Here is a 24,663-nt window from a genome sequence, read left to right as displayed (position 1 = left end):
GGTAGGCATCATGAGACAGATTCAACTTGCTAATAGACTGTTGTGCCACAGGAGTTTGATTATACTTGCAGTAAATAATTGCTTTGCACTCGTTGTAGGTATTCTTTATGCATTATCTGAATCTGAAAAAGTCCTACAGGGTGCCATCCAGCAATTATGTGCTATGTGGTGGGAGAAAGGACTGGAAGGAAAAGAACAGCTGGGGAAAACAGCTTTTATTCTGCTGCTAAGAAAAAGTCTGAAAAGCAAAACTGTTACGGTATGTTGAAGCTATGTGGATAACTTCATAATTGTTATTGAATATCCAGAGTTCATATGTCTTTAAAATACCCTTCATTTTATTTGAGCTAATTGGTCTTCTCTGTCATAAAGGCCCCTAATATAATTTATCCAACATATGTTTAAGGCTTATTGGGTCTAAAGTGTCTCCAATGATACCTGTCTTGCAATTTGTGTTTTTAAATTGTTATAATCCGGTGTAGAATGAATTTAAAACTTGAATCCTTTTGAAAATATCACATAAGTTAGCCACTTCTTCTGCAACCTTTCCTGTCACTTCCTCCTCTTCTCAAGCCCGCCCCCCCCCCCCTAAAAGTTAAGGGTCAATATTTGTAGAGTGACTAATGATTTTGGGCGACTCAATTTTGGGCTGTCGTTCCTGAAAAATCTTAAAGGGGCTTTATTTTTCTGAGTACATGTGCTCAGCACTTCCCAGAAATTATCCTTTTTTAATTCAGCCTCATGCTAGATGAGCCTTTATTGTGCGATGTCATGGGTGCTGTCCCTCTGAGGGTCAGGCACCCAGGCTCTGCTAAGGAGAATGAGCCAATCTAGATCCACCTCTGGATTGGTAATGGGGTAAGAACGGCCATACTGGGTCAGACCAAAGGTCCAATTAGCCCAGTATCCCATCTTCTGACAGTGGCCAATGCCAGGTGTCCCAGAGGGAATGAACAGAACACTAATCAGCAAGTGATCCATCCCCTGCTGCCCATTTCCAGCTTCTGGCAAACAGAGGCTAGGGACACCACCCGTGTCCATCCTGGCTAATAGCCATTGATGGACCTATCCTCCATGAATTTATCTAGTTCTTTTTTGAGATGGGGCGACCACATCTGCACATAGTATTCAAGATGTGGGTGTACCATGGATTTATATAGAGGCAATATGGTATTTTCTGTCTTATTATCTATCTTTCTTAAAGATTCCCAATATTCTGTTTGCTTTTTTGACTACCGCTGCACATTGAGTGAATGTTTTCAGAGAACTATCTACAATGACTCCGAGATCTCTTTCTTGAGTGATAACAGCTAATTTTATATGTATAGTTAGGATTATGCTTTCCAATGTGCATTATTTTGCATTTATCAACATTGAATTTCATCTACCATTTTGTTGCCCAGTCACCCAGTATTCAGAGATCCTTTTGGAGCTCTTCGCAGTCTGCCTGGCACTTAACTATCTTGAGTAATTTTGTATCATCTGCAAATTTTGCCACCTCACTGTTTTGCCCCTTTTTCCAGACCATTTATGAATATGTTGAATAAGACTTGTCCCAGTACAGAATCTTGGGGGAACACCACTATTTACCTTTTGTTTCCTATCTTTTTAACCAGTTACCAATTCATGAGAGGACCTTCTCTCTTATCCCGTGACCGCTTACTTTGCGTAAGAGCCTTTGGTGAGAACTTTATCAAAGGCTTTCTGAAAATCTAAGTACACTATATCCACTGGATCCCCCTTGTCCACATGCTTGTTGACCCTCTCAAAGAATTCTAGTAGATTGGTGAGACATGATTTTCCTTTACAAAAACCATGTTGACTCTTCCCCCAACAAATTATGTTCATCTATGTGTCTGACAGTTTTGTTCTTTACTATAGTTTCAACCAGTTTTCCCGGTACTGAAGTCAGACTTACCGGCCTGTAATTGCCCTGGTCACATCTGGAGCCTTTTTTTAAAAATTGGCATCACATTAGCTATCCTTCAGTCATTTGGTACAGAGGCTGATTTAAATGATAGGTTACAGACTACAGTTAGTAGTTCTGCAATTTCACATTTGAATTCCTTCAGAACTCTTAAGTGAGTACCATATGGTCCTGGTGACTTATTACTGTTTAATTTATCAATTTGTTCCAAAACCACCTCTAATGACACCTCAGTCTGGGACAGTTCCTCAGATTTGTCACCTAAAAACAATGGCTCAGGTTTAGGAATCTCCCTCGCATCCTCAGCCATGAAGACCAATGCAAAGAATGCATTTAGCTTCTCCGCAATCGCCTTATCATCCTTGAGTGCTCCATTAGCATCTCGATCGTCCAGTGGCCCCACTGGTTGTTTAGCAGGCTTCCTGCTTCTGATATACTTAAATTTATTTTTATTTTTTTGCTATTACTTTTTGAATCTTTGGCCTTCCTAATTATAGTTTTACATTTAATTTGCCAGAGTTTATGCTCCTTTCTATTTCTATTTTCCTCACTAGGATTTAACTTCCACTTTTAAAGGATGTCTTTTTGCCTCTTGTTGCTTCTTTTACTTTGTTTAGCCACGGTGGCACTTTTTTTGTTTTTTTACTATGTTTTTTTAAATTTGGGGTCAACATTTAAGTTGAACCTCTATTATGGTGTCTTTCGGTAGCTGGGCATTAGTTAATTAGTACAGGAACACCTGGGCTTTATGAAGAGCCAGAATACAGAGGAAGCTTCTGGGTAGAGGAACTACCCCAGAACACAAATTTCCAGAGGAGTGATTACAAAGCTTTCTGGACAGGAAGGCCTAGGTGATTCCCTGAGTCATCAGGGGAGAGACTAGGCAGTGGAGAAGCCTGGGGAGTTACAGCTGAGGGAGAAGGCTTGTTTAGATACCATGTTTGGCAGTTGATTAAATAAACTAGACCCCAGAAGGGGCATTATTGACTGTATATGAGCCTCATTGAATTTATTGAAAGGCCACTAGGGGAAACTGAGGCAGAGACATAACTGCAGTTCCATACCCAGCGTGTTCCAAAGGCATGTCCACGCCTTTTGCTTAGCTTTCCATTGCTCATGAACTATATAATTCTTAGCTCCCAGCCTCACATCTCATTTTTAATTGCTTGCTTTATTTCAGTTTGATTTCAATTAATTTTCTCGGACAATTTTTGTCTGTGTTTTCTAAAGCACTGTTCACATCTGTGGCAGTACCCAAGAAATTGTTTCCTCTGTAGTCATTCTCATTTTTGTCATCTCTTCGTCATTCTAATTGCTTCTGTCATGGTTATCCCACCTCTGCAACATTGTCTTGTTTCTTCCCCTTATCCTAGTCATCTTTGGTTTCTTTTCCTTCTCAAAGAAAAGGTTTCTTTTCTCAGATTCACTGCAAGTCTTTTTTCTGTGGTTATGCATGTTGTTTTAATTTGTTTCCATTTCCACTATATCAAGGAAATTTAATGTTTTATGCAGTCTGAAAAAGTACCACTGCCTATATGGTACAGGGTTGGTTCAGGTTCTGAAACTGAAATGTGGTTGGCAGGAGAGCTCTTAGGGCACGTCTTCACTACCCGCCGATCCGGCGGGTAGCAATCGATCTATTGGGGATCAACTTATTGCGTCTAGTGAAGACGCGATAAAATCGATCCCCGATGGCTCTGCCGTTGACTCCGGAACTCCACCGCGGCAAGAGGCGGAAGCGGAGTTGACGGCGGCGCGGCAGCGGTCGACTTGCCGCCATCCTCACAGCCAGGTAAGTCGACCTAAAACACACAACTTCAGCTATGCTATTCATGTAGCTGAAGTTGCGTATCTTAGGTCGAACACCCCCCTGTGTCGTTCGTCCCGTGTCTGTTCCCCCCCCCCCCCCCCCCTCGCCCCCGGTAGTGTAGACCCAGCCTTAGACAGCGAAGTCTAAAAGTGTAATTAGGTTTACTTTCACTATAGCATAACTGTGTTTCTTTTTTTAGGGTGCAGATATAGTTCGTCTATGGCATCTACACCAGACGTTACTGTGTTTTGATTATGACCTCGAGGAGACTAATGAAGTAAAAGATTTGTTGCTTCAGTGCTTTATGAGTGTTAACCATATAAAAAAAGAAGAGGTAAACAGACATTTTTCCATATGTTTTCAAATATTTTAAATGTTAACTTCTTTCGGAGTTAGTCTTTTTGTGACATCGTATTTGTGGAAGTACCAGTTCTTAACAAGTCATATAGTGAGCTTTAGACAGAAAATTCACCACTTATTTCAGGTAATGGAGCTAAGAGCCAATGTGTAGTTTTTCCTCCCCAAAGTGAAACTTGGTGTGTTTTTTTTTTTGCTTAGTAAAGACAACAGGATTTGGCCCTATCTGTTATCATGCAAATACACACATTGTGAAACAGGCTTTCTGTTGACTTTTGTCTCCCTCAGCACAGACAAACCATTCTGTGCTGCAGGAATGTTGTCAAGAAAGGGAAAAAGCACTCCCAAGTGAGTAACCTTCTTTAACTACAGTATAATTGTTACCCTTCTGATTCCATATCATAGCCCACTTTTGGAATTATGGAAGTATTATCAGTTTCTGCAAACTCAGATTTGTACTGCATTTGCAGAAGTCTTAAACCTGATCTCTTTTCAGTGAAGAATTGCTTTCAGCTGTAACTTTTTACTTCGGTTTGCACGTTAGGGAATATTGAGGTCTATACATTACACACCTTCCAATGCCATAGCACGGACTGAAACCAAGATATATTAAGCCAATGGAGAAAGTACAGTAATGAACTAGTTTTATTCTGGAAGGGGAGGAGAAGCTTATATATTTTTTTCTAACACTACAGCAAAAACAAATTCTAAATTTGTTACTGTCCCCTTGACTTAGTGCATTCAAAGGTAATGAAAAAGTCTGAGAACCGTGCTTGCTTGGTCACACCCTATACTACAGTAACTAAATATAATTATATGAATTAAGGGTAATAGTAGCCATGTTAAATAATTTTGTTGCTCTAGTTAGGTAGTTTCTGAATGATCTGGTTTACTTTAATATTGCCTAATTATATATGGACAATAGAAGCATTGAAAACTAGCTGTTAGATAATGCAGATTTATACATTTGTATATCTTTTAGCAACAAATCAACATGTATGCTTGTTTCCCCAAGTCTTGTTTTTTTATAAGGTCTTTACTTGTTACTACAGACCTATTATTCCATAGACAAACCACAATTCCAGTTTTCCTCAGGCTGAAATATTTTGACTATGGAACAAATCTGTGTTGTTATTAAAAAAGACTTTAGAAAATCACCACGTGCAAACAGTTTCTCTGCCTTTTAAAAGATAGTGCATTAATGTGGTTCTACACCTGACTTAAAATTTTTATTAAGGGGCTCTTAGCACGAGGTGAACTGTACAGTACCTGGAGAACTTAGCCTGAACTTGTATATAGTACTTAGCATATTGGGTTCTTGATCTCCAGTTTGAGTCCCTAGGCACTACTGCAATAGAAATAAATACTAAGTAATTCTTCAGTTATACTAGGCAATAAAAATGCTTAAGAATCTTACAACTTTTCTTAAACAATCAGAATATCACTTAAATATATGCATTTTTTTTTCTTTAGGAAGCATTACCTGTGACCTCAAGTTCTTCGAGTGCTTGCTCCTGTCCATTCCAGTGTAGGTGTGTGCTTGCCCCGAGCACCGCCTCTGGAAAGTTTTTCTCTCAGTGGTATCTGTTGGGTCAGCTCTGGTGCCCCTTGGAGTCGCATCCTCATAGTACTGTTATTTAGGGCCCTGCCAACCCCTCAGTTCCTTTTTACCACCCATGACAGTCGCTGGAACTACTGCTCATCCTTGTGGTTTTTTTGTTTTGTTTTGTTTTTAGTATCTCTCTCAGTAGACTTTGCTGATTATCTGTAAATACTTCTTTTTCTAGAGTTTGAGTTTGTTCGTTAGTAGCAGACACAACTTAGTGGGGTTAGCCCTTCCTTGGCATCAGGGTAGGCCTCGGACCCCAAGGTTCAAGCCTTGTGCATCATGCCATAAGCCGATGCTAGTTAGCAACCAACATTCCATCTTCCTCAAGTGTCTGGTGGGAGACGCACATGGAGGAGTGTTGCAGGATTTGCAAGGGCTTTAGGCTCAGAACTAAAAAGGATAGAGACACTAGACTCAAGTTCCTCCTGATGGAGGCAGTGTTTCGTCCCCCTTCCGAGCAGAGTCACGTTGACCCAACACCGTGTACTTTGGCTTCAGTAAGAAGCACCTTGGCATTTCTAAGGGAGATAGAGATGGGAAGGACTCCATGTGTATGGCGTTATGCCATCACCTAGCAAACTAGAGATGATGTGAGTTTCGGCCAAGCTGTTAGTGTGTCAATGAACTTCGAACCCTCCACCTGCTCGACTGCTTAGGAGTCGCTTACATTGGAATGGACGTGAGCAAGCACTTGAAGAAAAAATGGTTACTAACTTTCTGTAATTGTTGTTCTTTGAGAGTGTTGCTCATGTCCATTCCAAAACTCCCTCGCCTGCACCTCTGTCAGAGTTAGCCGGCAAGAAGGAACTGAGGGGGCGGTGGGGCCCTATATACCACCGGTGTCAGAGCACAACTCCAGGGGGTAGAGCTGATCCAACAGACAACACTGGGAAAAACTTTTCAGTGGTGGTACTTGGGGTGAGCACATACCTACATTGGAATGGACATGAGGAACACATTTCAAAGAACAACAGTTATGGAAGGCTAGTAACCGTTTTTTCTCAGTTAACAACTTGAAATGGATCTTAAATTGATTCCTGATTTGGGCTTATTTCCGTTTTTTTCCTTAACAGGGAAGAAGATTCCTTAGCTTTCTGTTGAGCTGGAATGTAAACTTCATTAAAATGATCCATGGGACTATTAAAAACCAGTTGCAGTGTTTTTCAAAGTATGTATCACAGTTACAGTGATTGCCATTATGAATGCTGGCCACACTTTGCTTTCAGTTTTCAAAGATGGAACATCTAGCTTATGGATGAAATACACCTGAATGAAAAGATCAGATTCTACAAATATAATGAGTAACTTCCATATTGCTTCAATAATTCTGTGTCTTTATCTTGTCTATACAGTGGATGCTGCTTAATAGCAATAATGATATTAACTTCTGGCTAATAGCATCCTTTTTACAGGAACCAGTCCTGTTCCATTGACTTTAATGTTAATGGGATTCAAATATTGGCAACAGTCATGCCACTTTTTGATGTGTTCCATGGCTGCAGCCCTTGCCTGTAGCCGGGAGGAGAAGCTGTGGGCCTGACAGCTGCAGGAAGGAGGAACTGCAGCCTGGATAGCAGGACTTTCTATGGGGAGTGGCGGTACTGGGGGCCACAAGACTGCACGGTACCTCTCTGCTCTCCAGGCTGTGCCCTGCCCTGTCTCTGTGGATCTGGGCTTGGCACGTCCTAGAGCTTCCTTTCATGGCTATAGCTCTTCAAATCTGTCTGCTGGGCTACAGCCAGCAAAGGAAGTTCTGGGACATGCGTTCCAAGGTTGCAGCCCAACAAACTTCCGTGCAGCTGTCCAGCTTGTAGCCTCCCCTATGTGGATGAAGAATGTATATATTTTTTTGTATTGATATTTTTTCTTTTTTAGCTGACTAAAACCCCAAGAACTCTCATATGTTTTACAAACTAATCAACTAATGTTGTATTAAACATATTGTGAACCTAACTATATCAATCAGTAGCAACAAGTGGTTTAGCTATGTACAATTCTCAGAGTGAATGGGAGCCGAATGGCCAAAATGTCACGGAATCTCAAAATATATGGATGTTTATGTCAGCCAAACTAAATATTTTGAACCAGATGCTTTCATGTTGTCTCTTCATATTTTTAAACAAATTACAAAAGCACACAGGCTTATTTGTACCTGTTTTGGTTTTAAATTTTACTTTTCCCCTGTAATATAAATGTAGTTCTATCCACAAAAAGGTTGACCCATGGCTTGTATCCCTGGCTAGGTAGTGCATGGCAAGCTGGGGTGTGAATGTACAGCATGCTACATGTACAGTAGGGAATTTTTTAGTACAGGATAGTAGGTCTGCACAGTCAGTTTAGTACATTGCAGGCTAGCATGCTGTACATGCACACCCTATCTTGCCATGTACTAACTAGCCATGAAGACAACCCTCTGTCTTTGTATATTTATATGTTGTCTAACACAATGGGGCATCAGTCCTAACTGGATTACTACAATTAGATATATTGCAGAATATCAAAAACTAGCACAGGCCCTCTGGATAGGGACAGTATTGTATTTGCCTAATTGGAAGAATTCATCTGGTTTGATAAATTACTAATAATTATGTAGCATTTTACTGTTATATGGTACCAGTTTAAAGAGATTTTTCAGAGATTTGCAGAGATTAATTGCCAAATTGTTCAGTAAAGATAACAAGTTATTCTTTTTAAGTTAAAATAATTTGCATAATGCTTCTGATTTAGAACTGTTGTCTTTTTCAGATTTGCTTTTTAAATAATTTAAAGCACTCGAGATTCAGTGCAAGTATTTTATTCTATATAAATTCGTCAGTTCTCTCGCTTCTGAAATGTGCAAATACTATTATGCTTAGCTCTTTTGGTTGTAGTTCTTATTTCATTAATATAAGATTAAGGCATGTATGCTGCCAAAGGAGACTGCACAATACTGCATATATTGGAATGTAAAATTAAAAACTGCATTGCTTTGGAAACATACCCCTATCTTTTTTTTTTAAAGATGAGGTAATATATAACACCTACAATAATATTCAGTGGGTGCTTGGTTTTCTCTTTAAATATAAAATATAAAATTTTATTGGAGGTTTCCTTTGAAATCTGTAACTGAGTAAACTTTATATTCTTCTGTTGGTGTATTAATTACTAAAATAGATTTCAAGTTTTTGCTGGTATTAAAAACAGTGCTGCAAGAGAATGTGTAATACCCTCAAGACCCATTGCCACTCAACACCGACAAATATTAACTTTTTATAAAATATTTACTGTAAAGATGGTATAAAGTTTGATATTTCTTCTCTCTTAATTTGTTAACACAGATCTCTGATGGCATATGTTGCAGAAATTTATTTTAGGGCTTGGAAGAAGGCTTCAGGAGAGATCTTAGAGGTACATACTCTGATTTGAACTTGCTATTAAGATTAGTTCATCTAAAGATACTTTGAAATTGATCCAGTTAAAAGGTTCAGAATTATTTTTTCCTTTTGACAGTTGTATAGCTCTATACGCACCTTTATCCAACATTTCTCCCTTCAGTTTTGGCCTCTAGATCTGATGCCTTATTTGGGTACCCCCTACTGGGGTTGTGTAGTAATTTTTGTTGTCAGAAGGGGGTCATGGTGCAATGAAGTTTGGGAATCCGTGCAGTAGATTAATGCTTTGATGAATGAAAGTCAATGTGGCTTGCTGAAGAACTAAAACAACTCAAAACAATGCCACCTCTGAGTTTAAGAGCACAATACATCTCTAATCCCCAAATAAAACTTTTCATTTGAATAGTTTATTGTTGTAGACTTAGAACTATTAGCCTTTAAATATTTACAGTTAATACTTGGGCCACACCATTTGCAGCACATACATTCAATTTCATCCTTTTCTCCTGTTTTTTGTTTTTTAAAAACTTTTGAATACTTTCTTGTCTTCTGAAACACGTTCTGATACAGATTTTCGTTTTCTTCCTATTTTAGTGTGTCAGATCTTTAAACCGTTATCTGTAAGGTTGTGGATTAATTGCAGTTAATTTAAGAGATTAACTAAAAAAAATTAATCGCAATTAATCGCCCTGTTAAACAAGACCAGTTGAAATTTATTAAATATTTTTGGGTGTTTTTCTACATTTTCAAATATATCTATTTCAATTACACTGCTCTACAGCCAAAATGCTTCTGAAATAAATGTAGTCAATTCTGGGTCACTGAGAACGAAAATGATGCTTAAAATTGTTGATTGGTTCTAGTTTTCAAGATATGCTATTGGGTCAGTATATACAACTCTTGACTTGGGAATGGCGGAGGATAAGTGAGTTATAAAGGGAAGGGATCTCAATTTAAACCAGAAATGACTAAAATACATCTTTGAGTGGCTCTATGAATAAATCTATGACTGGGTTTGGACAGTACTTGCTTTTTAGGCAAAACAATGAATGCTGCAATCTGAAGCTGGTATTGCGTCATACATGATATGAATTGCATCATGTTATTCCTAGAAGTCATGGATGATGCAATCATATCGAAGCTTACATCACTCTGCTGAACAAATTGCCCTATATCAGCTCTAGAAATCATACAGTGTCATGCTCTCTTATTTGTCAGCGTTTGATTTTGCAAAGGGACACATTTCTGTTTAGCCAAAGTGAGCAGAGATGCCTCGTACTTGTGTGAACAGTGCAGATAACTTCTGCTATGTTTGTGGTGAAGTGACTTTTGCACCACAAAAGCGCAGTATAACCACTATGGTTAAGAAAGCCTATCACCTTTATTTTGGCTGCCAAATTGGAGATCAGGACAAGAGGTGGGCCCCACACATATGCTGCAACACTTGTGCAACAAATCTTCGCCAGTGGTTGAACAGGAAAAGGAAATCTATCCCTTTTGCAGTGCCAATGGTTTGGAGAGAGCCAACAGATCATACCAGCAATTGTTACTTCTGCATGGTGCCTCCAGTTGGGAAAGGTGTGTCAAAGAAGGAAAAAGTGGACTGTGCTTTATGCAAACATTCCATCAGCTATACGCCCGGTACCCCACGGAGAAGGACTGCCAGTTCCTGATGCACCAGAATCATTCTCACTTGAGTCAGACGAGGAAGAGGAAGAGGATGAAACTTCTGGTCCTGAACCATCAATGTCAGAGGACCCACATTTTCTCCCATCCTCCTCTGAACCACACCTCATAACACAAGGTGAACTGAATGACCTTGTCAGGGATTTGGAACTACCCAAGAGTAAGGCAGAGCTGTTGGGCTCCAGACTACAGCAGTGGAATCTCCTGGCAGGTGATGTTAGGGTTTCCATGTTCCGTGACCGTCAAAAGGATCTTGTCCCATTCTTCTTCATAGAAGGTGATCTTGTAGCCTGCAACAACATCGATGGTGTGATGGCAGCCCTCAACATCGTTCGTTCACGATCCAGATGAGTGGAGACTGTTCATTGATTCATCGAAGATGAGTCTTAAAGCTGTTTTACTGCATAATGGCAATGTTTTACCATCAATTCCAGTTGGTCATGCAGTCCATATGAAGGAAACCTAGGACAACATGAAACAACTTTTGAGGTGCATAAACTATGACCAACATCAGTGGCAGCTTTGTGGCGATTTGAAGGTTGTTGCTCTCTTGCTTGGTCTGCAGACTGGATACACAAAGTACTGCTGTTTTCTCTGCGAATGGGATAGTCGTGCAAGAGATTCCCACTACATCAAGAAAGATTGGCCACTCCGACAGTCATTGGAGCCTGGGAGGAAAAGTGTTCAGCATCTACCACTTGATTCAACAAGAAAGATTTTGTTACCACCCTTACGCATCAAGCTGGGTCTGACGAAGAACTTTGTCAAGGCCATTGACAAAACACAAGCAGCTTTCAAGTACCTCCGTGGAAAATTTCCAAGGTTAAGTGAAGCTAGGATAAAGGAAGGTGTCTTTGTTGGTCCTCAGATTCGTGAACTTCTTCAAGACGATGCATTTGACCATGCACTGCGTGGCAAGGAAAAGACGGCATGGAAAGCCTTCCAGTTAGTGGCAATAAATTTTCTCGGAAACAACAAGGCAGACAACTACAGGTTGTTGAGGAGGTTTTCCACCAAGGCATACAAAAGCTTTGGTTGCAACATGTCACTAAAGATACGTTTTTTGCACTCTCATCTAGATTTTTTTCCACCGAACTGCGGAGCAGGGAGCGATGAGCACGGCGAGCAATTTCACCAGGACATTGCAACAATGGAGAAACCCTATCGGGCAAATGGAGCCCATCAATGCTTGCAGACTATTGCTGGACGGTGACAAGAGATGCTCCATTTAATGAATACAAGAGACAAGCCAAGAAGCACCGAGTAGATACTGAATAGGACTAAACTATGTACATAATAGTTTTTTGCCTTTTGTTTCATAATAAATTTTATTTATATAACCCTTTTGCTGATTTTTAAAGTGTTACATAAATAGGACAGGTGAAATATTATCATGTAAAGCAACCATAAACACATGAAAAGACCTAGGTTTACAATTTATGATTAAAACTCTATCTACACAATATACATAGACATAAAATGTAAAAACTTAAATATCTTAGAAACAGTAGCCAATCAGTTGTTTTAATTGTCATATTTGAATTCAGCACATCAAAATACATAATAAATAACACATTTTATCTCTGAAGCAGACGACTTCTCAAAAATTGTAGACCAGTGTTACAACACAATACAAAGTGTGCAGTGCTCAAACAAGTATTGAAGTGCAATATCTTTATCATGAAAGTGCAACTTAAAAATGTTTTTTTTTCTGTTATAGAACTGCACTCCACAAAACAATATAAAACTTAGAGCCTACAAGTTCACTCAGTCCTACTTCTTATTCAGCCAATCGCTAAGAAAAACAAGTTTGTTTACGGGAGATAATGCTGCCCGCTTCTTAATTACAGTGTCACCTGAAAGTGAGAACAGGCGTTCGTATGGCACTGTTGTAGCTGGCATCATAAAATATTTATGTGCCAGATGTGCTAAAGATTCATATGCCGCTTCATGCTTCGGCCATTGTTCCAGAGGAGATACTTCCATGCTGATGACGCTCATTTAAAAAAAAAAAGCGTTAATTAAATTTGTGATTGAACTTCTTGGGGGAGAATTGTATGTCTCCTGCTCTGCTTTACCTGCATTCTGCCATATATTTCATGTTATAGCAGTCTCGGATGATGACCCAGCACATGTTGTTTGTTTTAATAACACTTTCAGTGGAAATTTGACAAAATGCAAAGAAGATACCAATGTGAGATTTCTAAAGATAGCTGCAGCACTTGACCCAAGATTTAAGAATCTGAAGTGCCTTCCAAAATCTGAGAGGGGTGAGGTGTGGAACTTGCTCTCAGAAGTCTTAGAAGAGCAGCACTCTGATGCAGAAACTGCAGAACCCAAACCACCAAAAAAGAAATTCAACCTTCTGTTGGTGTCATCTGACTTAGATGATGACAATAAACGTGCGTCGGTCCGCACTGCTTTGGATTGTTATCGTTCAGAACCCATCAGAATGGACGCATGGCCTCTGGAATGGTGGTTGAAGCATGAAGGGACATATGAATCTTTAGTGCATCTGGCATGTAAATAACGTGCGTCGCCAGCTAGAACAGTGCCATGCAAAGGCCTGTTCTCACTTTCAGGTGATATTGTAAACAAGAAGCAGGCAGCATTATCTTGTTTGCCTGAGTGATTGGCTGAACAAGAAATGAGGACTGATAGGACTTGTAGGCTCTAAAAATTTACATTGTTTTATTTTTGAATGCAGGGTTTTTTGTACATAATTCTACATTTGTAAGTTCAACTTTCATGATAAAAAGATTGCACTACAGTACTTGTATTAGGTGAATGGAAAAATACTATTTTTGTTTTTTACAGTGCAAATATTTGTAATAAAAAATAAATATAAAATGAGCACTGTACACTTTGTATTCTGTGTTGTAATTGAAATAATATATTTGAAAATGTAGAAAACATCCAGAATATTTAAATAAATGGTATTCTATTGTTTAACAATGCGATTAATCTCTTAATTTTTTAATCACTTGACAGCCCTAGTTATCTGCTAACAGCTTGAAATGTGCACGTGGTAGGTGTGAGATTCATCAGTATATTCAGATGCTTATGTACTTCAAATTTGCATGTTTGCCTATTTATTTGTGTGCATCTTCTAGTCTAATATACCCTTACATCAGCAGGCAGCTTTGCATATACACACAGACCAATGTATTATTGTAATACATATATCTCATGCAATATATTGTATTTTCCTAATAAAACAAGTTATTTTTTATGTATCTGATCCAAATTAGGGTGAAAATTGGGGGAAAAAATGAATAATAGTTTTGTAAAACCCGGGATTTTTTCTGTAAAAATCAGTTTAAACTGAAAACAGAGGGGCTTAGCTATAAGCATCTGAAAACAGAATTTGAAAACTTAAAGTATCAAGCAACCTTAAGTAAATCACTACCTGTGCCACCTATAATCTTGTATGTTAACTGTAGTTTGTAATGCATTTTTATTTTAGATTCTTGAGCATAATTGCATTCAGGATTTCATGCATCATGGAATCCATCTTCCTAGGAGTTCTCCAGTGCATCCTAAAGTGAGAGAGGTATGTTATTGTCAAACATGACATACAGTACTAGCACAAAGTGTTTTTTAAAGTCCTTTTCAAAATCAGATTATTATAATATGAGAATATTCTGTTTGTTTTAAGTATATCTATGTTAAGAATAGTATACTGATTCTGAAAATCTATTAATTTGCTTTAGTTAACTGGAAATATTGGCTATCTGAACAAGTTAAAGGAGCACTTTACATAGTTTAGGTACAAATTTAAGTAGATTTAAGATCAAAAAAATAGAAGGAGGGATTTTGCATAACTTAATATGAATTTATGTTCAATTTCATAATATTAAAATAAAATCTGTTAAAAGGTTTTTGTTTGCACTTATACACTTCCCTGCACTATTTGCAACCTAAGCATTGTATCTTATGTAAAAGCACAGTGAACTTGACTAGAAATTGTCACACTGCTAATTTATTTTAAAATGAGTGAAATGAAAAGGTAGACAATAGAGATGGTGAAGTTCATTATTCAGTGTTGCATTAGTATCATAGGTAAGAAGTTTTTCCCCACAATGACTTTAAGCCCATTAGTGGTCCCCTGTGTTTTAAAATTACCTTGTCAGCTGTGCCCATCGCATGTAAACTGTTTTCATGAAGTCAGCTTTAAAAACAATTCGTTCTCAACTGAATGCCAATATAACTTTTTAAATGCTTCTTTTTCCATTAGTTTAGGACAGAGGTGGGGAAATGACGGCCCGCGGGCCACATTTGGCCCACGGGACCGTTCTCCCCGGCCCCATAGCTCCTGGCCCGGGGGGCTAGCCCCAGGCCCCTCCCCCGCTGTTCCTCCTCCCCCGCAGCCTCAGCTCACTGCGCCACCAGTGCAATGCTCTGGGCAGCGAGCTCCTGGGCCAGTGCAGCTGCAGGGTCCGCCTGACCCGGTGCTCTGTGCTGCGCGGTGCGTAGCTGGCTCCAGCTGGATGGCGCAGCTGCCTGTCATGGTGCAGCTGCGCCGCCAGCCACCAGTGCTCCAGGCAGCGCGGTAAGGGGGCAGGGGAGGGGGGTTGGATAGAAGGCAGGGGAGTTCAGGGGTGGTCAGGGGCTGGGGATGTGGATAGGGGCAGTCAGAGGGCGGGGAAGAGGGGTGTTGAATGGAGGCTGGGGTTCCGGGGGTGATCAAGGAGAAGGGGTGGTTGGATGGGGCAGGGGGTCCCGGGGGGTCAGTCAGGAAGGAGAGGAGGGGTTGGATGGGGGGCAGTTAGGGGCGGGGAGTCTGGGGGCGGTCAGGGGACAGGGAGTGGGGGTGGTGGTGGATGGGGCAGAGGTTCGGGGGCGGGGAGGGCTGTCAGGGAACAGGAGGGGTTGGATGGGGCAGGAGTCCTGGGAGGCCGTCATGGGCGAGAAGCCGGGGGGGATCGGTCCATGCCTGGCTGTTTGGGGAGGCACAGTTTCCCTTATTCGGCCCTCCTTACAATTTCTGAAACCTGATGCGGCCCTCAGGCCAAAAAGTTTGCCCGCCCCTGGTTTAGGAGTACATTTATGTGCTGTTGGTCTAATGGGAACTTTCTACACCCTGGTCTTTAGAGACCGCCTGTTTTATTGCCATAGGTTGTGATGGTATCTGGCAGCCCATGCTCCTTCCTTCTGTTCATAGTGCTGGCAGAAGCTGCTTCTTAAAGAGGATTCATGTTTCCCAAATCAGTTCTTGCTTCTCATTCATAACTGAGTTTATCTCACGGATAGAGTATCGCGGTCATGAAAACAGCTCTTTCTTTCAATTAGATAGGGAGACCATTCCCTGCTTCTAGCAGCTGCTAATTGAAGTTCTATTCATGCTGTCCCTGTGGGTGCTCCACCTCACATGACAGTGTGTCCTGGTGCCGTTGATCGGAGGCTTTTCCATAGCAGTGCTCAGTCGGACTGCACGCACGCTCCTGTCTGTCCCAGTGAACGCGCGTGCACGGCTTGCCCCCTTCAGTTCTTTCTCAACTGTCCTTGGCTGAAGACGGAGCTCTCCGCAGTGGGACAGCCCTTTCTCCCTAGAGTTTAAAAAAAATAGAAATTAGTAGTTTAAAAAGTTTTCTTTACTGTAGTTTTCATAGTTAACTTGTGTCAAAGTTCGATTCAGGACTCACAATTTGTTAGATCACTCTGTTTATTAGTACAGCACTCTGCTAATACATTCAGATAATGTGAGCACCGTGCAAGACCCACACTACCTTTTTTATACAAATAAAAAGGGCATGAACTTAACAAGAGGACAAAAAGAACAGGAGTACTTGTGGCACCTTAGAGACTAACAGATTTATTAGAGCATAAGTTTTTGTGGGCTACAACCCACTTCTTCAGATGCAAGAGGACAAAGAAAGCAGAACTGACAAGTTTACCTGAGGCTAGACATACATATTCATTTTTCTTACTAACTTTTACAGATCTCCGACTAATGTTCCACCATTAGCTTAAGTGGACTCATTGTTTATGCCTTAATGTTCCTTTTCCTGACACCTGTATTTCAACATTTCTTATTTCTGCTTAAAGGTACATACAGCATTTCTTTAGTCCATTCTATTTTTACAATATAATTCATTCTACTTTCACACTTGTTTTTTTTTTTTTTTAAATAAAAATTTATTCTTTGCTTTGTTAGTTTTCTCTAGTTTGTAGTTTTCCCCCTTCAGGCCACGAACATTAACGTTAAGGACTATGCCAGGTTACCCTGGCTTTAAGAGATGCAGCTCATCCCGTGAGGCAATGCCTAGATCTGATGGTCACTCTCAACTGTGGGAGGTGCCTCGGATATCTATTCCTTGTAAGTGCATTCACTGCAGCAACTTGAAGGCATGAGTCCACCGAAACCGGGACCTCCACCTGAAGATGATCCTAATGAAGAAATCTCTTCTCCCAGGGTCAGACAAGGATGACCATAGGTCCTCTGGAAAGTGCTCACCAATGTGGTCTGAACCATCAAGGAGCACGGCTCCATCCGCCTCTGAAAAGAGGAAGAGAGTCTCGACCTCTGCGCAGCGGGGACCATAGAAAAAGAAACAGTCCCCTGCGTGGTCTCTACCTCTGGTGCTGATGGCTAAGAGTGAGTACATTCGACTCTCCTGGCACCAGCTGTGCCGCAGAGCTGAAAGACAAAAAGGAGGAGTCGAGACATATGTTGCCACATGTTTCCTCCATGGCACCGACAACTGTGCTGGCACTGACCAGCTGCCACCCCCGGTACTGTCCACATCGTTACCATCGACATCTACCTTGGCACTGACACCAGGGCCAGCAACACCAAGGACCCGGCACCGACCAAGTCAAACCACAAGTCTCCTGGTAGACAAAACGATTTGACAGTACCGACACCATCGGTACCGCAACACTTTCTCACGCACGCTGATATCACCATGTCATTGCTACCACAGTCACCCCTTCTCAGCACCTACAACTGTTAGGACACATAGCTGCCACCACATACATGGTAAAGCACGCCAGGCTACACATGCGGTTCCTTCAAATCTGGCTGAACTCACCAAACACAGCATTCATAGACTAGTCAAACCACCCCCCAAGGTCCTGGATTCTTTCAGATGGTAGGTGACATCAGCAAATCTAACGACAGGTATTCCCTTCCAGCAAACCCCAACCTCTGTACTGATCACAACAGACGCTTCTCTATTGGGTTGAGGAGCACACTTAGACCACCACACAACACAAGGCAAGTGGTCACCAGCCGAAACATACCTCCACATAAATCTCCTGGAACTCAGAGCAATGAGAAATGCCTGCCATCACTTCCTTCCTCTAATAAGGAACAGATCCATCCGAGACATGACAGACAATGTAGCATGCATGTTCTACATCAACAGACAAGCGGGGGGGGGGGGGGGGGGGAAGGGGGTGATCCCACTCCCTCTGCACCGAAGTCATGATGCTATGGAACTGGTGCATTTGCTACAATATAGACATCACAGCCTCTTATCTTCCTGGATGCCAAAACACCACTGCAGACAACCTCATCAGAAACTTCTCATGGGAACACAAATGGGAAATGAACCCCACAACCCTCCACAGAATATTCAGATATTGGGGGTTCCCTTCCATCGACTTATTTGCCATGTCCCAGAACCGCAAATGAATCTGGTTCTGTTCCAGAGCAGGACTTGGTGCCTGATCCTTAGGGAATGTCTTTCTAATCCAGAGGGACACCTCACTTATGTATGTGCTCCCACCAATACCTCTACTCCACAGAGTCCTACGCAAAATACAGGAAGACAACTCCACAATTATTCTGATTGCCCCAGCGTGGCCCAGACAAACATGGTACCCTTACCTATTATGTCTGTCAATCCGTCCGCCACAGACTCCCCCAGTAACACGAGATCTTCTGTCGCAGGACAATGGACAGGCCCTACATCCACAATGAGAGAAGCTTCATCTGAAATCATGGTTCCACGAACGTGAGCTAACCTGTTCAGAACAAGTGAAAACTATTTTACTAAACGGCAGATGCAAATCTACATGCACTACTTATCTGCAGAAATGGAAGTGTTTCTCCATGTGGTGTTCAAACAAACAGATCACTACATGTGCCGCACCATTACTGACGGTACTAGACTATTTGGCTGAATGGAAGAATTCAGGACTATTGCTAAGCTTTATCAAAGTTCGCTGCACAGCGCTTAATACTTTCTATGACAAAATCGAGGGGTTTTCAGTTTTCACACACCTTATTACAAAGCGCTTCATGGTTGATCTACAAAACCTCTATCTGGAAGTACATTCTCCCATCCCCATGTGGGACCTGAACTTAGTACTCAAGGGCCTCATGAGACCTCCATTTGAACCAATGGTTACCTGCTCCTTACTTCACCTGTTCATGAAGGTGGCTTTCCTAGTGGCCACTACCTCCACTAGACGAGTTAGCGAGCCAGCCCACCCTACACCATCTTCTTTTAAGGACCAGGTCATGTTATGACCCCATCCAAAATTTCTCCCCAAAGTGTCGTCAACCTTTCAACCAACTCATTCACCTTTCCACATTCTATCCCAAACCGTGCATATGCTCACAGAATGCAGCACTAAAATAAATAAATAAATGGAGATATCCTATCTTCTAGAACTGGAAGGGACCTTGAAAGGTCATCGAGTCCAGCCCCCTGCCTTCACTAGCAGGACCAAGTACTGATTTTGCCCCAGATCCCTAAGTGGTCCCCTCAAGGATTGAACTCACAACCCTGGGTTTTAGCAATCCAGTGCTCAAACCAGTGAGCTATCCCTCCCCCTAGATGTCAGACGGGCAATAGCCTTTTACCTGGATAGGATGAGATCTTTCCGAAAATCACTGAGACTTTGTCTCGACAATGAAACAATCCAAAGGATCAGCAATATCCAAACGAATTTCGATATTAAACTGGATTCGTCTATGTTACGAAACAAGGGAAATAGAACCCTGTACGGGCATCAGATCCCATTTCACACATGCCATGGCAACTTCCATGGCTTTTCTTCACAATGTACCCATTTCAGAAATTTGCAAAGCTGCCACTTGGGCGTCAGAACATACCTCTACCAATCACTATGCAATTACACAATTCTCCAGGGATGATGCCATACTAGGCCTTTTAGTCCGTTCTACTTCAGTTAGCCATGTACCTCCAAAGTACCCCCCCATCCATGATGGGTACATTCAGCTATAGTGCAGCACCCACAGGGACAGCACTCGAAAAAGAGAGGGTTATTCACCTTGTGCAGAACTGAGGTTCTTTGAGATGTGTCCCCCTGTGAGTGCTCCACTACCCACACTCCTCCCCTCTATTTTGGAGTTTGATACGAGGATTCTATGGTAGAGAAGGAACTGAGGGGTGTGGGCCACACACGTGTGCTCAACCAGACAGACAGGCGCTACGAGACACCAGGAGCGTGCCTCCTGACCAAGCACTGCTATGGAAAAGCCTCCGATCAACGGCACCAGGACCGTCACCTGAAGTGGAGCACCCACATGGGGACACATCTTGAAGAACCTCAGTTACTACACAAGATGAGTAACCTTCTCTTCACAATCATTATTATTGAGTACAGTATTAAATTGTTTAAAATTGTTTAAAACTTATTCTGTATATGTATATAATGTCTTTTGTCTGGTGAAAAAACTTGCCCTGGAACTTAATCTCCCATATTTACATTCATTCTTATGGGAAAATTGGATTCACTTAACATCATTTCACTTAGTCTCATTTTTCAAGAACATAACTACAATGTTAAGCGAGGAGTTACTGTACATTTAACAAAGTTATTGTGAACTTCTTATGTACACACAGACTAAAGTGTTCAAAAACCTATATTTAGATACCTGAGTGGGGCTTTGAAAAAAAGACCTAAGTGACTTAGGAGCAAAAGACCCATTGACTTCAAACTATAAATCTGATGAAATATATAGTCTGGTCAAAGCATTTCACCTTTTTGGACTTGGGATAGTTAAAAATATCAGGTGGTGGGGGCTGCAAATAAAGCATGTGCTATTCACTTATAAATTTTGTGGTGTTTTACAGGAAGGATGTTAATGAGGCCTTGGTCTTTTTCAGCGTAGATGAACTTTTCAAGTGAAACTTCTTAGTAGAAGAAAACTGTCTTTTAAAAATCTAAAATTCTAGTGACAATTAGAATATTAAAGCAACATTTACAAATAATTTGCTTGAGTAATTTGACAGATATTTCTTTGTTTCTTCCAGTTTTATAATCTATGAATACAAAAATCTGATTTAAACTTGAATTCAACTTCATTTAAAAAAATCATTGTTATCCACCCATAAATAAGTGATGTTGTTTGTTCATAATTAAAACAGTGACAAAATTCCATGGATTGGCCCATCATTATCAGAGAAATTCTTGGCCTCTTGACTCAACACTTTTTTTTTCCCCTCCAAATCTCTACTTCCTTCCCTCAACCAAAATTTGTGCTAGATACATAATACAAATCTTACCTCCGAAGATTCCCACTTATAGACTTACTTTCATTATGGGCTAACTTTCATTTTGAGTACCTGAAATATTCCACTGAGAGGAATATTCCATGTAGAGCTCTGATTGAACGCTTCAAATGGAGGAGCTGCCCTGTAACACCTCTGAGCAAGTGGCACAAGTAGTCCTGCAATTTTGTCTTTGTTCCTTCTCTTTGTGCTATTCTGTTTTTAATTTTTTTATTTTTATAGTTGAATTAGGGAAAAGCTGAGGACCTCAGTATTAGACACTGCTAAATACAAGCTTTTAAATCTTGTGTATTGCATGGAGTGAATATTCCCTCTTCTGACCAAGGCATGTCTCCATTTCTTTAATAATACATAATTTACAGTGGTAATGTATTTGGAAGACATGAGCTACTAAGTAACATTCCTTCATTTTTAATAATAAAAAGGGTGTTTGTGCCTCCCATATATGCTTCCTCAGCACTAAAGTTGCTGTCTGTATTGTCCTCTTCTCCCTAAAAAATTATAGATAAATAAATAAGGATGAAAGGGAGCTGAGAAAAAGGAACTCTTGCCATGATTTTGCCCTTCCTAATTGTACATCTGTGTAGATATGAGCTAGTGAGAGACAATACCTCTTTCTGCTTTTCCTATTTTAAAATGAGAACACTTTAATACATAGACTAGCTTGACCTAAAAATAATTTTATCTCTTGTCTAAGTCGTTTTATTGTATTTATACAGACTAAAAAAGTCAATTTTCTTTTGTAAAAGACATAGTGGAATAAAACAGGCTGCCTTTCTCAAATGTATTGAACATAGCATATGAAATGTATTTCATGCATTAACATTGGTTTTGCTTTGACAGTTACTGAGTTACTTTCACAAACAAAGTAAAGTTCGTCAGGGAGTTGAAGAAATGCTGTACAGATTGTATCAACCTATCCTTTGGAGAGCATTAAAGGTAATTCTCCTTTACTGGATAGCCTCAAATTGCAGTTGGTGTAACATTCACATTGATTTTTTTCTTTAAAATGTTACAATTTTTAATAGTTATATTAAAACAAAATGTCTATGAAAATGGGGTTCTGTACAACTTGGAGCTTAATTGTATCCGAAGTGGCTTTAAAGGATGGAGAACTAAAAGGAATGGGGCCTCATATAATTGTATCATATACAGGTTCTTATACTATACTCATCACTGGCACTTACACTGTGCCTTCCACTAGTGCATTAAGCAATGTGACTAAAAACTTTCACGTTTGTTCTCTCATCCTCTTCCCAGAGGTAGAAGTGTTTGCAGTGGATTGTCTTGTTTTGGAATTTTGAAACATATCTGTATGTACAAATATTGCTATGTTTGTTTCAAAGATTGAGGCAGAAGGGGCTATTGTGATAATCTAGTCTGACCTGCATAGCATAGGCCATTATATTTCCCTGAATTACTTCCTGTTTGAACTGGAGCATATCTCTTAGAGTAAGTCTACACTGCACTTTTCTTATGGGGGCCTGTAGAATACCTACATGGCTAGCTCCCCCCTAAGATGGGTATAAAAAGCAATGCCTCACTATCTACAGTGCTATGGTGAGTAAAGGCACGCTTGAAGCCTGTGGGTCTATACCCAGGCATATTCCCTACATGGCTCTCACAAACAGTCCTTCCTTGTCTAGTATCTCCCTGCCTCCCCACTGTTGGAGCCTTCCCTCACTATAGGGAGAGACTGGAAGTTGGGAAAGGTTCTATCAATGAGGAGGCAGTGGGGAACGGCTCCACCAGCTCCCCGTTTCTGGAGCCTTCATCTGCTGTAGAGAGAGAATCCAGCAGCAAGAAAGGGCTCTGGCAGAAGGGAGGCAGCAGGAAAGGGCTTGAGTAGCAGACAACTGCTTTCCCCCTGTCGGAACTAGGGATGTAAATAACATGTAAAAGCAGTAACCGTATAACCTATCGGTTAAATGTTTAACCAGAGAGCTAAGGGTGTGTGTGGGGGTGCTACAACACCCCACATTTTATCCGAGGAGCCGGGATCCCCAGGCACGGGGCCTGCAGCCAGGATCCCCAGGTGTGCAGGGCGGCAGAGGCGTTTAACCGTTAACTGAAACCAATAAGTATCAAGCTTATCAGTTAACTGATTACTTTTACATGCCTAGCTAGAACCTTTCACTGACAAGTGTAGCTATGCACTGTGGTATGGATGCAGCCTGCTTTTCGCTGTGATGTGTAGCTACATGTACCTTACACAGTGCTGACAGCAATGTGCAGTGTACAGATAACTTTAGAAAAACATCCAGACCTCATTTTTAAAAATTCCAAGTGATGGAGAATACATCATAACCCTTGATAAATTGCTCCAGTTGTTAATTACCCTCACTGTTAAAAATTGGCACCTTATTTCCAGTCTGAATTTGTTTAGCTTCAGCTTCTAGCCATTGGTTCTTCTTATGTCTGCTAGATTGAACAGCCCACATAAACATTTCTGTGGATATTCTAGACTTTGATTTAGTCACCCCTTAATCTTTTCTCTTTAAGATAAAAAGATTGAGGTCCTTGAATCTTTCTTTACAAGTGGGCTTGGTAGAATTCGATTTTTATTTTTTAATGATGTCAACAGATATAATTGTTAAAGCATGCTCTGTTTTTAATAATTTTTAAATTTTCACAGTTGCAGGAAATGGTGGGGAGAGTCAGAATAATTATTACTGGCAGTAGACATTGAGATTCAAACATTTAGAGCTTTATAACTATTGAAACACAAATTGTCAACATCGCTTGTCAAAATATACGAAGTAAAAATGCTTAAATCAGAGTTCTCAAGCAGCATTTTTTGTACTTTGCCTATCTGTAAATTTTGTTTATTGATGAAAAAATATTTTCATTGGTTTGTGTGTATGATGAAAATAACACTTATCCAATAGTTAAGCTTCAATTTTTATTGGTGTGTTTTCAAATAATTTAATCATTTTCATGGATCGTCTCTGAACTTTCTCCAATCTTTCAAAAATTCTCCTTGAACACACTATTCCAGTAGCACTTGCACTAATGCCAATATAGAGGTAATAGAACCTCCCTACTCCTACTTGCTATTCCCCTGTTTATACATCTAAGGATTGCATTAGCCCTTTTGGCCACAATGTCATTCTGTCATATTCAGCTAATTCTTCTTTAAATAGCATCCCTGTGTGTGATTCACATCAGGCTGTGTGTGCGCCTGTGCACTCTGGATTGGAGAGTTTCATCAACAGTGTCTGTGCCTGTGCTGTAGACACCCCGTTGAGGGAATATAGGGAGATGCAGACCTGGCACCACTCCAGTTCCTCTTTGAGTGACTAGCTGCAGATATGTATTCCACTCAGGTGTGCGTACACCATGCACACTGAAGCCAGAGAAGGTTGCTAAGCAGTACCTGTCAGGGCAGCACTCATGCCTTCTGTCCCTCATAG

General features: G+C 40.7%; 1 protein-coding gene across 2 annotated transcripts in view; it reads left to right on the top strand.

The window, feature by feature from the left end:
- The first annotated feature begins 11 nt into the window (after nucleotides 1-11).
- The window catches only part of NCAPG2 (non-SMC condensin II complex subunit G2), a 110,841-nt gene continuing 86,189 nt past the window's right edge, over nucleotides 12-24,663 (top strand). The window contains exons 1-6 of one of the 2 annotated variants that reach the window (XM_065582769.1): nucleotides 12-259; nucleotides 3,937-4,071; nucleotides 6,777-6,871; nucleotides 9,021-9,090; nucleotides 14,227-14,313; nucleotides 22,094-22,189. In XM_065582769.1, the coding sequence (XP_065438841.1) occupies nucleotides 164-259; nucleotides 3,937-4,071; nucleotides 6,777-6,871; nucleotides 9,021-9,090; nucleotides 14,227-14,313; nucleotides 22,094-22,189 (579 nt within the window). In that variant the 5' untranslated portion in view covers nucleotides 12-163. Of the gene's footprint in view, nucleotides 260-3,936; nucleotides 4,072-4,382; nucleotides 4,443-6,776; nucleotides 6,872-9,020; nucleotides 9,091-14,226; nucleotides 14,314-22,093; nucleotides 22,190-24,663 lie in introns of those variants that run through there. The other variant, XM_065582770.1, reaches the window with a different exon arrangement.

The sequence above is a fragment of the Chrysemys picta genome, chromosome 2, assembly GCF_011386835.1.
Source record: "Chrysemys picta bellii isolate R12L10 chromosome 2, ASM1138683v2, whole genome shotgun sequence".
Taxonomy (NCBI): domain Eukaryota; kingdom Metazoa; phylum Chordata; order Testudines; family Emydidae; genus Chrysemys; species Chrysemys picta.
The sequence above is the reverse complement of the archived record's forward strand: the minus strand, read 5'-3'. Positions and strand labels throughout refer to the sequence as shown.